The sequence below is a fragment of the Nematolebias whitei genome, chromosome 9, assembly GCF_014905685.2.
Source record: "Nematolebias whitei isolate Nwh7 chromosome 9, NemWhi1, whole genome shotgun sequence".
Classification (NCBI taxonomy): domain Eukaryota; kingdom Metazoa; phylum Chordata; class Actinopteri; order Cyprinodontiformes; family Rivulidae; genus Nematolebias; species Nematolebias whitei.
Window position 1 is genome coordinate 9621329 of NC_056506.1, and position 14333 is coordinate 9635661.

Below are 14333 nucleotides of genomic sequence, written 5' to 3' on the forward strand. Positions count from 1 at the left end.
TTTGATCAAAATCCTCCAGTTTAAAATCCTCACTGCTCAGATGAATCCTCCTCAAAGATACTTCCTCCTCTTCCTCACATCTTGTTCTTTGGGAAACCTTCAAAATGAAAACAGGAGGTTTGTGTCTACACAAAAACATTGTACAGAGGAGGTCAAGCTTATTTTCTTTTTCCTATATTCTCCCTAGTTTTATTTTTTTATTTCCTAGAACTTAAACAAAACTCCAATTATGATACATATCTCTTGATAATGAACCAAAGCTACTGAAATAGTGAGTATGCTTGTTAGAAAAATATTCCTGTCATCAGATCTCAGTCAGCTTCATTGCAGCTGAACACCGTGTTACACTGAACATCACATCAGCTGGTGGACAAAAATACAGTACAGTAATATTCTATTCACAAAATACTAACAATAATATGTTCATCTTACTTGTGAAAAGTTATCCCACGAGACCTGACGTCAACAGTCCGTCGATCTGAACAAAAATAATCTGCGAAGTGCTGAAACATCTGCTTTAACCAAATAAGGACGACCGTTTCAAGATGGCGGCCGAAAATCCTGCGCCGCAGCAGCCACTGAGGCATCTAGTGTTTATATCTATGGGTTACACTGAGTGGAGTGGTCGACCGTTTCAAGATGGCGGCCCTACAGCTCGTCATCGCCAATAGGCGATAGCGGTCAATGCTGTATCTAGTCATTATATGATATCTAAGGGGTGGGGCATGAAAACGAAAAAGCAGTTTGTTGTTAGTTTCCTCTGTAGCTGTGTTACACAATGAGCAATCTTGAAGAAGAAAATGAAAATGATTTATTTTTAATTTTATTTATGAGTCAAAAAATGCATCTTGACTTTGAATTGAAAAAGCATTTCTGCTATTTTTTCATTTAGCCTTTATTTATCCAGGTTAGTCTCATTGAGCCACGAGAACTCATTTTCAAGAGAGACCTGTTTTAGGGAGCACATGGTGGGGGTTGGGGGCCTTGCTCATGGGCCCAGGGTGGGGCGAATGAGGGTGGGGGCAAGTGTGGGTGTTTCACCTACCCTACCCACAATTTTGATGTTGTCGGGGCCGGGGCGTGAACCGGCGATCTTCGGATCACAAGCCCACCTCTCTAGCCTCTGCGCCACCACTCCCCCAAATTAAATTTGGTCACTTTTTATTGGGATATATTTTGAAAATTAAATGTTAAACGTTGTTTTATTTAACATTTTAATTAATTTACACAATGAGCAGTCTTGAAGAAGAAAATGAAAATTATTTATTTTTAATTTTATTTATGAGTCAAAAAATGCAGCTCAACTTTGAAATGAAAAAGCATTTCTGCTATTTCATTTTAATTTTCAAATTTGACATTTCAAAATTAATTTTGGTCACTTTTTACTGGGACATATTTTGAAAATTAAATGTTAAACGTTATTTTATTTATCATTTTAATTAATTTACACAATGTGCAGTCTTGTAGAAGAAAATGAAAATGCAGTTTGAATTATTAATTTTATTTATGAGTCAAAAAATGCAGCTTGACTTTGAAATGAAAAAGTAATTCTATTAATCCATTTTAATTTAATTTATGAGACATAATGGTTTCCATATGGCTGGACCTGGACTTCAGAGCAGCAGAGAAGTTGCCAACAGCGCAAGAGCGAGCGGGCTGGTTGTGTAAGTGGGTCCAGAGCCCTGGTTCAATTGTTCAAAAAAAAAAAAAAAAAAAAGATTGTGGTGTCTTTAAGAACCTGCCATGAACCGGAAGTTGTTGAACGCCACATCGGCTCTAAAACGCGGAAGCGTGAAAAAGGGCTATATAAACAAACCAAAAAAAAAAGACGTTCCTTCCCATAAATATAAACACTAGATACAGCATTGACCGCGTGGACTAAAGTTTTTCAGTGCTGCGCTGACATTGACAGTGTTTCTGACGTCACGGCTCGGGTTCCTTCCTGCCACGTAACAGCGCATGCGCACCGCAGCCACAGTCATTTGGCGACGTGTATTGAGTCTTTGTGTGAAAGTGTTCGCCTCCGCCGGGAGGGAATAATTCAGTCAAGACTCTTAAAAACTCCCTGAACAGTCGAACCATGGGAGGTGCGCAGAGCGTGGAGATACCGGGAGGAGGCTCGGAGGGCTACCACGTCCTGCGGGTGAGTGTGGAGCTCCTATAGCTGTTGTTAGCTTAGCATCCGGTGGGACGCGGAAGCTTCCCGGTTCAGAGTTGAGCAGAGGCCGGGGATGACTTCTGCGGCCTCCGTATGGTTGAACACAACCGTGTCAGGGGAAAGCCGTGGACTTTAGAGTATTTTATGTGCTGCATGCAATTTAAGCTTTCTTTGTGGGTGTATGTTTTTAAGCTAATAAAGTAGCCTCCTCAGAAGCTGAAGCATCAGTTTGTGCTGATGGCAGCTGCCCAGCTGACTTCATGTTTATTATCATTTTCAGAAGCTCCACCTGAAACTGGTGCTGCTTTTAGAATCTCCTGCTGGATTAAAAACAACAGAGGTTATTTTAACTGGAGCATAAAGCTAATATTAATTAACAACCAGCCAGTTAGAGTTGTTTTGGTTAATTCTTCAGCTGTTGTGTCTGGTCCACTAGATTTGTGAATCTTTATATCTTTTATCTTGTGTATATATTTCTTATTTAGACTGGTCCTATGGATTTGATCTGCTCAGAGACGGGAATATAATGAAATTATGACCCGGTTCTGACTGGGTTAAACTGGGCCAGCAGCTCTCAAGAGAGTCTCCCTGGGATTTCAATATCAGTCAAATAGTTTTAATCTGCTTGCCACATCACATAGGAAGGCTTTGAAGCACCGTCTCATATTTTTCCTAACACGTCAGTACACATAAGATCCCTGAGATCACACTTAGACACGCCCCCTCATACACTGACAGGTTGAGCTCCCCCTTCTGCGAAAAGCGGAGTCTAGGGCCTTATAAATTAATAATGACACGAGACATCGGGGCTCTTTTTCCGTGTCTGTGGCGTCACAGACTGAATAGAGTCCAGCGCTGTGAATTGTAATTTTTTACTGCCTTTTCTAATATAATTTAATAAAACTTAATTGACGTTTCTTTGATTTATTGATTAGTATAGTTGCCACTTCAGAGGAAGGTTCGAGCCAGGGTTGTGGGCTGCAGGGGGTTTCAGGATCCGGTGGCCCGCAGCCAGCTCCCATCTTTAACAGTTGGTGCCGTGACCCGGATCCGATGACATATATCTTTTTAATCTAATATTATTGCGCCACTCAAGGTGGCTGCAGGATGGAGCAGCTCTTACTTTCATTCTGAGATTTTGCTTTTGGAAACTTTAATTCCTCCATTTCTGGATGTAAATCATGTGTTTTGGATGATTGTTTCCTCTGGTATCAGATGCTGTGCAGCTGGAAGGATTTTTACTGAAACTTTTATAGTTTTGGACATTTGTTATGATGCGTAACCATGGCAACAAGGCAGTTTTCTACAACCAACAGCAGCATATTAACATCTCAAAGGCTCATATAATATCTCAACTACAGCCCCAAATCTCAAATGAGTTGAAAAGGATGTTCTGAGGATGCATTCTCATCTACCTGCCAGCTGTGCTCAAGTGCCTGACCACTGAGATCCTGGAACTAGGAGGAAAAACAGCTCATGACAGTGGAAGGACAGGATCGTCCCTCGGCACCTACAGTTGGCTGTCCACAGCGACGAGGAGCTTGGCAGACTGCTGGGAGGAGTGGCCATCGTTCTGGGAGGAGTTCTGCCCGGCATTCGGGCGATCTTACAAACCGGGGGAACCGAGAGGCCAGCCGAATCTAGGTGGACGGATCGGACGGCATCTGCAGGCAGTTTCTTAGGATCCACTGTGGAATGGACCTTTACAAGAGATCCTACAGCCATCAGTATCTATAACATCTCTTAATGAAATGAGGATAACGAGTTACAACAACAGGCAGCACGGTGGCGCAACTGGTAGAGCTGCTGCCTCTCAGCGAGCAGGTCCTTGGTTCAAACCCCGGTCCAGGGGCCTTTCTGGGTGGAGTTTGCATGTTCTCTCCGTGCATGCGTGGGTTTTCTCCGGGTACTCCGGTTTCCTCCCACAGACAAAAACATGCATGTTAGGCTGATTGGTAACTAAATTGTCCCTAGGTGTGAGTGAGAGAGTGAATGTTTGTTTGTCTCGTTTGTCTCTATGTGGCCCTGTGATGGACTTGCGACCCCTCCAGGGTGTACCCCGCCCCTCGCACAATGATTGCTGGACATGGGCATAGATGACCCCCGTGACCCAAAATGGAAGAAGCGGGTAAAGATGGAGTTACAACAACAAATAATTTCCTTTTGGGATTAATAAAGTATATTTGAATTGAAATGAATTAAATTATGACCTAATAAGTTCTTGGGTATCAAGCTTATTTCTCACTAACTTTTTTGTCACCTTGTTTTATTGACATTAACATAAAAGGTTTGAAGGATCTCAGTTTGTCCCTTGTCTCTGGTGCAGGTCCAAGAGAACTCACCTGGACATCGGGCAGGCCTGGAACCGTTCTTTGACTTCATCGTCTCCATCAACAACACCAGACTGGTAAGAGATCAAACGGAGAACATCATGTAGGACAGATTTTGAGCCATGTCCAACTCCTCTGCCTGTCTTTCCCCCTCATCCTGATGACCGCAGAACAAGGACAACGACACATTGAAGGACCTGCTCAAAGCCAGCGTGGAAAAACCAGTTAAGATGCTGGTCTACTCATCCAAGACTCTGGAGCTGCGTGAGACCACGGTGACTCCCAGCAACTTGTGGGGGGGCCAAGGCTTGCTCGGCGTCTCGATTCGCTTCTGCAGCTTTGAAGGAGCCAATGAAAATGTTTGGCATGTGCTGGTAGGCAGCCACAGGGGCCCATCTGTGTTTTATTGTCCATTCATGACACAACACAAAAGTCTGTTTTCTCTTTGGAGCAGGAAGTGGAGCCAAACTCCCCTGCGGCCCTCGCTGGTCTGCGGCCTCACACAGACTACATCATTGGAGCTGACACCGTCATGAATGAGGTGGGCTATCGGTGCCTCAAGTTCTTGGCCCTGTTTTCTGTCTTTAGCTTTGTTTCGATTTTAGCAGCTGTGTTCTAACTTGTGTCTCTGCCACTCCAGTCAGAGGACTTATTCTCTCTGATAGAGAGCCACGAGGGAAAGGGCCTGAAGCTCTACGTGTACAACACAGACACCGACAACTGCAGGGAAGTGGTCATCACGCCCAACAATGCCTGGGGGGGGGACGGCAGGTATCGCCTAGACCTAAACCAATTTGAATAAAGCTCACACTTTAGAGCTGTTGTATTCAATTTAAACACATTAACATTTCCAGTTATCGTAACTTGAAGTTTATTCTTCCCAGCTTTGGATGTGGGATTGGCTATGGATACCTCCACAGAATTCCCACCCGACCTTTTGAAGAGGGGAAGAAGATCAGCTTCTCTGCAAACTCCTCCAGTGAACCTGTCATTCCGCTCAAGGATGGATTTACTGAGGTTAGGACTCATCAGTGCTCATGGAGAATTCACACTAACGGGGTTCTTCAGGCTGCACAGACAATGGTCATTCAGAAAAATGAGTTTTTACCTGTAGTTGCATTTTGAGCTTCGTAGTTGAATGCTACGCTTGCTTTTTTAAAGTGAATATTTTTTCCATCATCCATGTATTTTAAACTCTTCAGGTCCAGCTTTCAGCTGTCATTCCCCCTCCTCCTGCACCCGCGGTCTCTGGCCTCGAAGATTCACTGTCCGGTCTGTCAATCAGCTCGGCCCTGCCCCCCATGCCCAGTGAGCTGCAGACAGGTGTCACTTTTCTTCCATTAGTAGCCAGACATGCAACTCTGTGATTCTCTGTTGCAAAAGCTCCATCTGCACATATTTTCTCTCACATAATTTGTTTCTAATGTCCGATGCCTCCCTCTCCTCCAGGCCTGCCCACAGTCCCTCTCTTGCCCTCCTCCAGCCCCACCTTCACCTCTATCGCTTCACTGAATCCTGCCGCCGCCACCTTCAGTCCAGCCTCAACAGTACCAGGTGGGTGATCTGTTACAAAACAAACATCCGCAGCCACTTCCAGGTAACACAGCTTGTCTTTAAGAGATGTCTCAAGAGTATGTACGCACTCATCCAGGCCCTGTGTTGGATCACAGATAAAGGTGCGGCCCACCTGGTTTGTTTCTCCACTCCTTTAGTTTGCTCACATTAAAAAGTTCTCCTGCAGGTTTTATTTTGCTCAAAGCATCCATCCATTCAGAAGTTAAACCTTTTGGACCAAATACGTTTGTTTGTTCTTAATGACTTAAAGAGATGATTTTAGTTTGTGTTTCTAATAAAGCCCTGTAGTTTTCGTATTGCAGTAAATGTAGAGAATCACAGAATTAAACATCAAAAATGGAATTTACTGTAAAATGTGGTGTCAGATCTAACAAATCTGGGTTCTGTCAGCATTCTGAGGTTGTTCGTTGTTGAGCGAGGAGGGGAAACTGAAAATAACCTCCGTCTGTCAGTGCATGTTTTGAGCATAACTTATAAAAATAAATGCGGTACTATTCTGATGCATGCTAATCCAGGTAGAAAAATCTAACAAAGTTAAGTCAGGTCCTCTGGATGGTTAAAAAAAAAAATAGTTGAAACGTTTTGTCTTTTATCAAAAAGTCGTCTTCAGTTTGAGGAGCTGCAGCAAACTCAGTTCTATTTCATCCCTCCTGACCGCCAGAGGGCGGTGCTGAAAGCACTGAATGTTCCCTTCGCGCATGCGCTGATTCGAGTAATAATACCAACGGAGTCACAGGTGTGACACGGATGACCAATCAGAGGCTATATAGCCCGACGTCATCCGCTGCTCTGCTCCTATTTTCTTCTCGCGCGCGGTTCAATTCAGGGCTTCAGCCCTTTGGACCTTTTCTGAACTTTTTACCGTCGTCGGAAGCCCGACTGCCCGTCTGCGGGAGTAGCGTGTTCGCCCTCCTAGGGCTGCAACGGTTTAACCCTGTTCAAAGGTATTTCTGCTGTTTCGTTGGGAACTACGGCGGTTTCCGCCTCTCCCAACTTACAGCGTCTGACTACTATGTGTGTGATTCAACACCGGTGAGTAGTTTTCCTTATATTTCGCCGTTGGTTAGCGGTAGCGTTCGCTCCGCTCACGCTTGTTAGGAGACCTCCAACCGCGTGGTCGGCTGGACTGTGCTCCGACGTTGTTTATGACTACTATGTGTGTGATTTAACACTGGTAAGTAGTGGTTTTTTGCTTATATTTTGCTATTTGGTTAACGGTAGCGTTCGCTCCGCTCTTGTTTACTGGAGGCCTCCAACCGCGTGGTCGGTTGGACCGTGCTCCGAAGTTTGTTTATTACGTAGCCAGCTGAGTTTCTGGCCTTGTTTTATTTGGTGAAGGCGAGTGTTCTCACCCCCTCTCCCAATTGTCCTCTTACCAGCTGAGCTAGTGGTGCTAGCCTCTCTGAGTTTTCACTTTGTTTTAATTGGTGAAGGCGAGTGTTCTCACCCCCTCTCCCAATTGTCGTCTTTTACCAGTTGAGCTAGTGGTGCTAGCCTCTCTGAGTTCTAACCTTGTTTTCATTGGTGAAGGCGAGCGTTCGCGCCCCCTCTCCCAATTGTCCTCTTTTACCAGTTGAGCTAGTGGTGCTAGCCTCTGAGTTCTAACCTTGTTTTTGGTGAAGGCGAGCGTTCGCGCCCCCTCTCCCAATTGTCCTCTTTTACCAGTTGAGCTAGTGGTGCTAGCCTCTCTGTGTTCTAACCTTGTTTTCATTGGTGAAGGCGAGCGTTCGCGCCCCCTCTCCCAATTGTCTTCTTTTACCAGTTGAGCTAGTGGTGCTAGCCTCTCTGAGTTCTAACCTTGTTTTAATTGGTGAAGGCGTGTTCTCGCCCCCTCTCCCAATTGTCCTCTTACCAGCTGAGCTAGCGGTGCTAGCCTCTCTGAGTTTTGACCTTGTTTTGATTGGTGAAGGCGAGCGTTCGCGCCCCCTCTCCCAATTGTCCTCTTTTAACAGCTGAGCTAGTGGTGCTAGCCCCTCTGAATATCTTGGGCATAGCTGGGTAAGGAGCATGGACGGCTCTCACTGCTGTACAGTCTGTGGAGCCATGCTCCAGATAGATGACGGTCACGACCTGTGTCCTGCCTGCCTTGGACATGACCATCTGGTGGATGCCCTGTCAGAGAACCCCTGCATGAATTGCAGCTTCATGTCGCATGCTGTGAGGGCGGCCCGGCTGGCCCAGTTTCGCCCCAAACTCGGCGATGACCTCCCGCCTTCTGGGCAGGAGGCTCCACCTAGGCGCTTGAAGCGCCGGACTGAGGCCGCAGTCTCTGTGGCCCCTCCTGGGAAGAAGCGAGCCAGGTCTGATAGGGGCCTCTCCACAAGGGTGGAGCAGCTCTCCGCTGAATTAGCGGAGATGAAGTCCCTTTTTCAGGTACACCAACTGGGAACTGAACCAGTGGCAGCAACTGGACTCTCCTCCCCACCCATGCCTGAACTGGCTGTGGAGGAGGATGTGCTATCCTTGGCTGCCTCTGCCTCTCACTTTTTAGGTGAGGAGGACGGGCATTCATCTCGAGTCTCAGAGACAGCTTCACTCTCTTCTTCTCGGAGTGCAGTTAGTGGGTCGGGTGACGGCTCGATGCAGGACATTATGCGTATGGCCCTGAGACAACTGCAGCTGGACGTCCCGCAACCAGAGGCGTCCACCCCTGGAAGTGCCTTCTTCAGGCGCGGACTGACCCCTCCTTCCTTTTCTGTCCCTCCATCAGAGGAGTTCCTGAGGGAGTTGCATGGTTGCTGGCGGGACCCCAAGGCCTTTGCGCGCCTCTCTGCAGATGGCAGAGTGTTGGCGGCCATGCATGAGCCGGCTGCAGCAGGCTTGGATCGCATGCCAGCGATAGAACCTGCTGTTGCCTCTCTCATCGTGTCACCAGATGAAGCTCTGCGCAGTCATGTTCGGTGCCCACGAGCTCAGTGTCGTGTCACGGATGAATTCCTCTGCAGAGCCTATGCCGCCGGAGCGCGTGCTGGCCGCCTAGGTAATTCCTTGGCACACCTAATGCTTGCCCTCTCCGCGTCCCTTCAGGGGACTAGTGGTGCGACAGCAGCGATGGGCTTTAACGATGCAGCGCTTCAGGCCTTTGCACTAATGACGAGGGAGCTTGGGCGTGTGATGTCCTCCTTGGTCCAAGCTCGCCGACAGGTCTGGTTAGCTCAGTCAGCGTTGACTGAGCCATGCCGTAGAGCCCTCCGTAATGGCCCAGTGGTGCCGGGGGAGTTGTTCGGTTCGGCTGCCTTGGAAGCACTGGAACGGACTGTCCAGGCACGACAGAGAAGGCAGCAATTTTCGAGCCTTAGCAGGCCAATGCCCCCTCCACCTCCTCGGCATCCAAGGCGCCTGTCGGCTGGCTCCAGCATGCAGCCGCCGCCTGGGGGTCATAACCGGCCGGGTGGTCCTTACCCTCATGCGGTTCAGCAAAGGCCCAGCAGGAGCTCTCGTGGGTTGGTCCACCGACCAGCTGGGCAGGCTCGGACCAGGGACTCTGGCTGCCGCCCCCCCACGGCCCCTAGGGGTCGTGGAGGGAGACGGTGATGCCATCAGGCCGACCGTCGGATATTTCTCCCACCAGCAGCTCAGCTATTGGGTTGCTCACGCCGTGGACCCATGGGTGGTTGCCACTCTGACCCATGGTTACCGGCTACAGTTCCGACGGCGGCCTCGTATCTCAGGCCGGGTCAAGATGACTGTAATCGCCGACCCGGTGAAAGCTCAAGCACTAGACCAGGAACTTTCCGCCCTCCTGGCCAAGGGCGCAATAGAGGCAGTGGACCCTCTGCAACAACCCAGGGGCTATTACTCGACTTACTTCCTTGTGCAAAAGAAGACGGGCGGGTTTCGTCCCATTTTAGACCTGAGGGGACTCAACCAGTACCTAAAGGAGCTGCCCTTCCACATGCTCACAACAGCAGAAGTCCTTCAAGCTGTCACAAGGGAAGAATGGTTCACGTCTGTAGACCTGAAGGATGCATATTTTCATGTGCCTATTGCGGCAGAACATCGCCGCTTTCTCAGGTTTGCCTATCGGGGTCACCACTGGCAGTTCCGGGTACTTCCATTCGGGCTCTCTCTCTCCCCAAGGGTGTTCACTCGGTGCGTGAAGGCAGCCCTCTCTCCTCTGCAGGCCTGCGGAGTGAAGATTCTGCCGTACTTAGACGATTGGCTTCTCTGCGCCCCGTCTCAGGCCTGTGCCTTTCACGACACAAACCGCCTGCTCGCTCATATGTCCCAGTTAGGCCTCAATGTCAACCTGGAGAAGAGCTGCCTGATCCCTTCCCAGACGACCACCTTTCTTGGGGTGGTTCTGGATTCATCTTCAATGAGAGCTCGCCCATCCGCTCAAAGGGTGGCCGGCATACTCCAGCTGGTCAATCGGTTCAGGCTGGGCAAGCAGCTCCCCTATGTTGCCTTCCTGCAACTACTCAGCAAGCTGACATCAGTCACTCGGGTGGTGCCCTTAGGCCTGCTGTCACTTCGCCCCTTGCAGAGGTGGCTCAACAGCTTTCGCCTGGATGCCAGGCTGCACAGGCATCGCAAGCTCGCAGTGACGTGGTCATGTCTTCATGCCTTGACTCCATGGAGGGACGAAGATTATTTGTCCAGGGGTGTCCCCATGGGAGTGGTAGTGTGTCGCAGGGAAGTGGTCACAACGGATGCCAGCTCCATGGGATGGGGGGCTGTATGGCAACGCAGAGCAGTTCAGGGCCGCTGGGGTCAAAGAGACCATTCCAAGCATATAAATGTGCTGGAGCTGCGTGCAGTGCACTTGGCACTCAGGCACTTCCTGCCTCACCTGGAAGGGAGGCATGTACTTGTTCGGTCGGACAACACCTCTGTTGTCTACCACATCAACCATCAGGGGGGCACCAGGTCAGCACAACTTCTGAGTGTGTCCAGAGAGCTCCTGGAATGGGCCTCTCCTCGCCTGTCCACCCTGCGGGCAGCGTACTTGCCAGGGCGACACAATCAGGTTGCAGATTTTCTCTCCCACCAAGAGTCCCCTCCGGGAGAGTGGTCCCTCCACAGAGACATAGTGCTGATGATCTGGGACCGTTTTGGTCAGGCAGAGATAGACCTGTTTGCGACGGAAGAGTCGACTCAGTGTCCCCTATGGTACTCTCTTACGGGGGCGTCGGGTGCGCTAGGCCAGGACGCATTGGCTCATCCTTGGCCAAGGGTCCTTCTATATGCCTTTCCACCCCTTTCTCTAATTTGGCCAACCCTTCAGAGAGTCCTCGAGGAGGGCCACAGGATGCTGCTGGTGGCTCCGTATTGGCCAGCGCGACCATGGTTCCCACTGCTACGAAGTCTATGTCAGGGCGTCCCATGGTGTCTTCCGACCAGAAGGGACTTGCTGTCTCAGTTGGGGGGACTGATATGGCACCCCAATCCTCAACGTCTTCGGCTGTGGGTGTGGCCACTGCAAGGCTAGGACAGCAGCTGACTGGAGTTTCGAGCCCCGTCAGACGCACCATCCTGGGCGCCAGGGCACCCTCTACTCGTCAGCAGTACGAAAACAGGTGGCGCCTGTTTTCCCAATGGTGTTCGGATCACAACAAGGATCCAGTCTCCTGTACAATACCCACCATTCTGGAGTTTCTCCAGTCTCTACTTGGTAAGGGTCGCTGTCCTTCGACGCTTAAAGTTTATGTAGCGGCAATATCATCTAATCACACTGGCATTGATGGCTGTACGGTAGGGAGCCATAATCTAGTCTCTCTTTTTCTGCGTGGTGCCCGTAGGTCACACCCGCCGACAGCTCCACGAGCACCAGGTTGGGACCTTCCCTTGGTTCTCGAAGCTCTGTGCCGTCCTCCTTTCGAGCCTCTGTCGCAGGCGGACCTCAAGTGGCTTTCATGTAAGACGGCTTTTTTGTTGGCTATTACCTCAGCAAAGAGGGTCAGCGAGCTACATGCTCTCTCAATCAGCCCCTCATGTCTCAGGTGGGGCCCTGAGGGCTCGTGTGTTACCTTGTGGCCAAACATTGCATTCGTACCAAAGATGTTATCTCACTCTCACTCTAATCAACCATTGAGGCTGGCACGTTTTCAGCCTGCGCCTGGTGAGGGGTCTGCATTATTGTGCCCGGTAAGGGCACTGGAGGCATATGTTGCAGCTACTGCCGTGATAAGACATTCAGACCAGCTGTTTGTGTGTTATGGAGGCCCTAGGTTAGGCTGTCCTCTTTCCAAACAGCGCCTCTCCCACTGGATCGTGGACGTCATCTGCCACGCCTATGCTGCAGGGCCCGGCTCCCTCCCTGTCGGCTTGAAGGCTCACTCTACCAGGAGCGTCTCCGCTTCCTGGGCTGCCCTGAGAGGGGTTCCGCTGGAAGCAATATGTGCTGCTGCATCATGGGCTTCCCCAAGCACGTTCACCAGATTTTATAGAGTTAACGTGGCCACCCCTCATCCCCTGGGCCAGGTTCTTCTACAAGGGTCCTCTGGGCCTCCTCAGTGAGGTAGGTGTTAGGATTCCTTGTGACATCGTTGATATTAGTCATTCAGTGCTTTCAGCACCGCCCTCTGGCGGTCAGGAGGGATGAAATAGAACGAAAGTTACGTATGTAACTACGGTTCTATGAATCCCGGATGACCGCCAGAGCTTCTCCGTCACTCAGAATCCTTGCGTTTCGCGAGAAGATTCTGTAGGAGCAGAGCAGCGGATGACGTCGGGCTATATAGCCTCTGATTGGTCATCCGTGTCACACCTGTGACTCCGTTGGTATTATTACTCGAATCAGCGCATGCGCGAAGGGAACATTCAGTGCTTTCAGCACCGCCCTCTGGCGGTCATCCGGGATTCATAGAACCGTAGTTACATACGTAACTTTCGTTTTATAAATAGCACCTACTCATAGTGGATCAACCAGTTTGTTGTTGACATCCAGAACTAGCTGTTCACATGATGGAGTACCATCAGCCTAACGACTGATCTTTAGTGCCCTGATGGCTGCTTGCTATTCAGAGGGTTGAGTGATTCTAGCGATAACAGCATTGTAAGAGGGGGACAGTTGAACACAGAGGCTCCGCAGCCTCCGCCCGTTTAATGATGGATGATTTCGCTTCACAAAGATGGGTTCCTTCAGTCCTCTCTCAAACCATCGTTCCTCTCTATCCAGGATAGGAGTTGCTATTCTGTGCTGGGCCATCCTTTTGACCAGTAGCTGTTAAGATTCCCTGATCACCGTTTCACTGATCACAGCCCTCATGGCACTGAACAGCTTACACGATACTAGAAAGTTCCTGGAGAAACTTTGACGGGAACTGCCTATTTATAATTAAATTATTATTAATCATTAATATTAATGATTAATAATATTAATAATAAATACTGAGTATTAATATTAATTATTTATATATTGTTAATTTATTAATTTGTAAAATATTAATAATTAATCATTAATATGAATAATATTCACACCAATAATTAGTATTAATTTAAAATATTACTTATTAATATTAATAAATATTGATATTAAAACCGATAATTATTAACAGGAAGTTTGGGGAGCTTAATTGTGCACACTTAGGCTGAAAAAGTCAGAAACTAGCACAATAAAGTTCAAATTGTCTGAGAACAGATGAAATTAGCAAAAAACAGCTGAATAGTAGCTAAAACAAGAAGAAATAAGCTTAAATTTCCTGCAACAGGTAGTGAGAGCACATTTTTGCTGAATTAGGCTGAAAAAAGCTTAAATGGTTGCAATAAATGTGGAATTAGCTGAAAAAGCTGAAATTAGCATAAAACGGCTAAATGCTAGCTGAAATAGCTGAAACTTGAATAAATAAGCTTAAGGGAGCTGAACAAGCTGAAATTAGCAAAAATAAGTTAGAAGAAGCACAAAAATATTAAAGTTAACTGAATAAAGCTGAAAAGAGCACAAAACAGCTGAAAAAACAGTTAAAATTAGCTGAAAGTATCTGAAATTTTTTTTAAATTTTGCACAAGGATGCTAAAAGAAGTTTAACCTGAACAAAATGTGAAAGGAGCAGTAAACAGATAAAAACAGCTAAAAAGATATTAAGGTTGAAAAATTAGCTCAATGTGTATGTATGCGTATATATATATATATTTATGTATGTGAATGTATGCGTATATATATTTATGTATGTGAATGTATGCGTATATATATTTATGTATGTGAATGTATGCGTATATATATTTATGTATGTGAATGTATGCATATATATATATATTTATGTATGTGAATGTATGCATATATATATATATTTATGTATGTGTATGTATGCGTATATATATTTATGTAT

General features: G+C 47.7%; 1 protein-coding gene across 1 annotated transcript in view; it reads left to right on the forward strand.

Annotated features, from left to right (window-relative positions):
• Positions 1 to 1947: 1947 nt before the first annotated feature.
• The window catches only part of LOC119414943 (Golgi reassembly-stacking protein 2), a 28366-nt gene continuing 15980 nt past the window's right edge, over positions 1948 to 14333 (forward strand). Inside the window, exons 1-8 of the mRNA XM_037682062.1 lie at positions 1948 to 2143; positions 4485 to 4565; positions 4659 to 4862; positions 4943 to 5029; positions 5129 to 5259; positions 5373 to 5505; positions 5691 to 5811; positions 5938 to 6042. Coding sequence (XP_037537990.1) covers positions 2081 to 2143; positions 4485 to 4565; positions 4659 to 4862; positions 4943 to 5029; positions 5129 to 5259; positions 5373 to 5505; positions 5691 to 5811; positions 5938 to 6042 — 925 coding nt within the window. The 5' untranslated portion in view covers positions 1948 to 2080. The remainder of the gene's footprint in view (positions 2144 to 4484; positions 4566 to 4658; positions 4863 to 4942; positions 5030 to 5128; positions 5260 to 5372; positions 5506 to 5690; positions 5812 to 5937; positions 6043 to 14333) is intronic.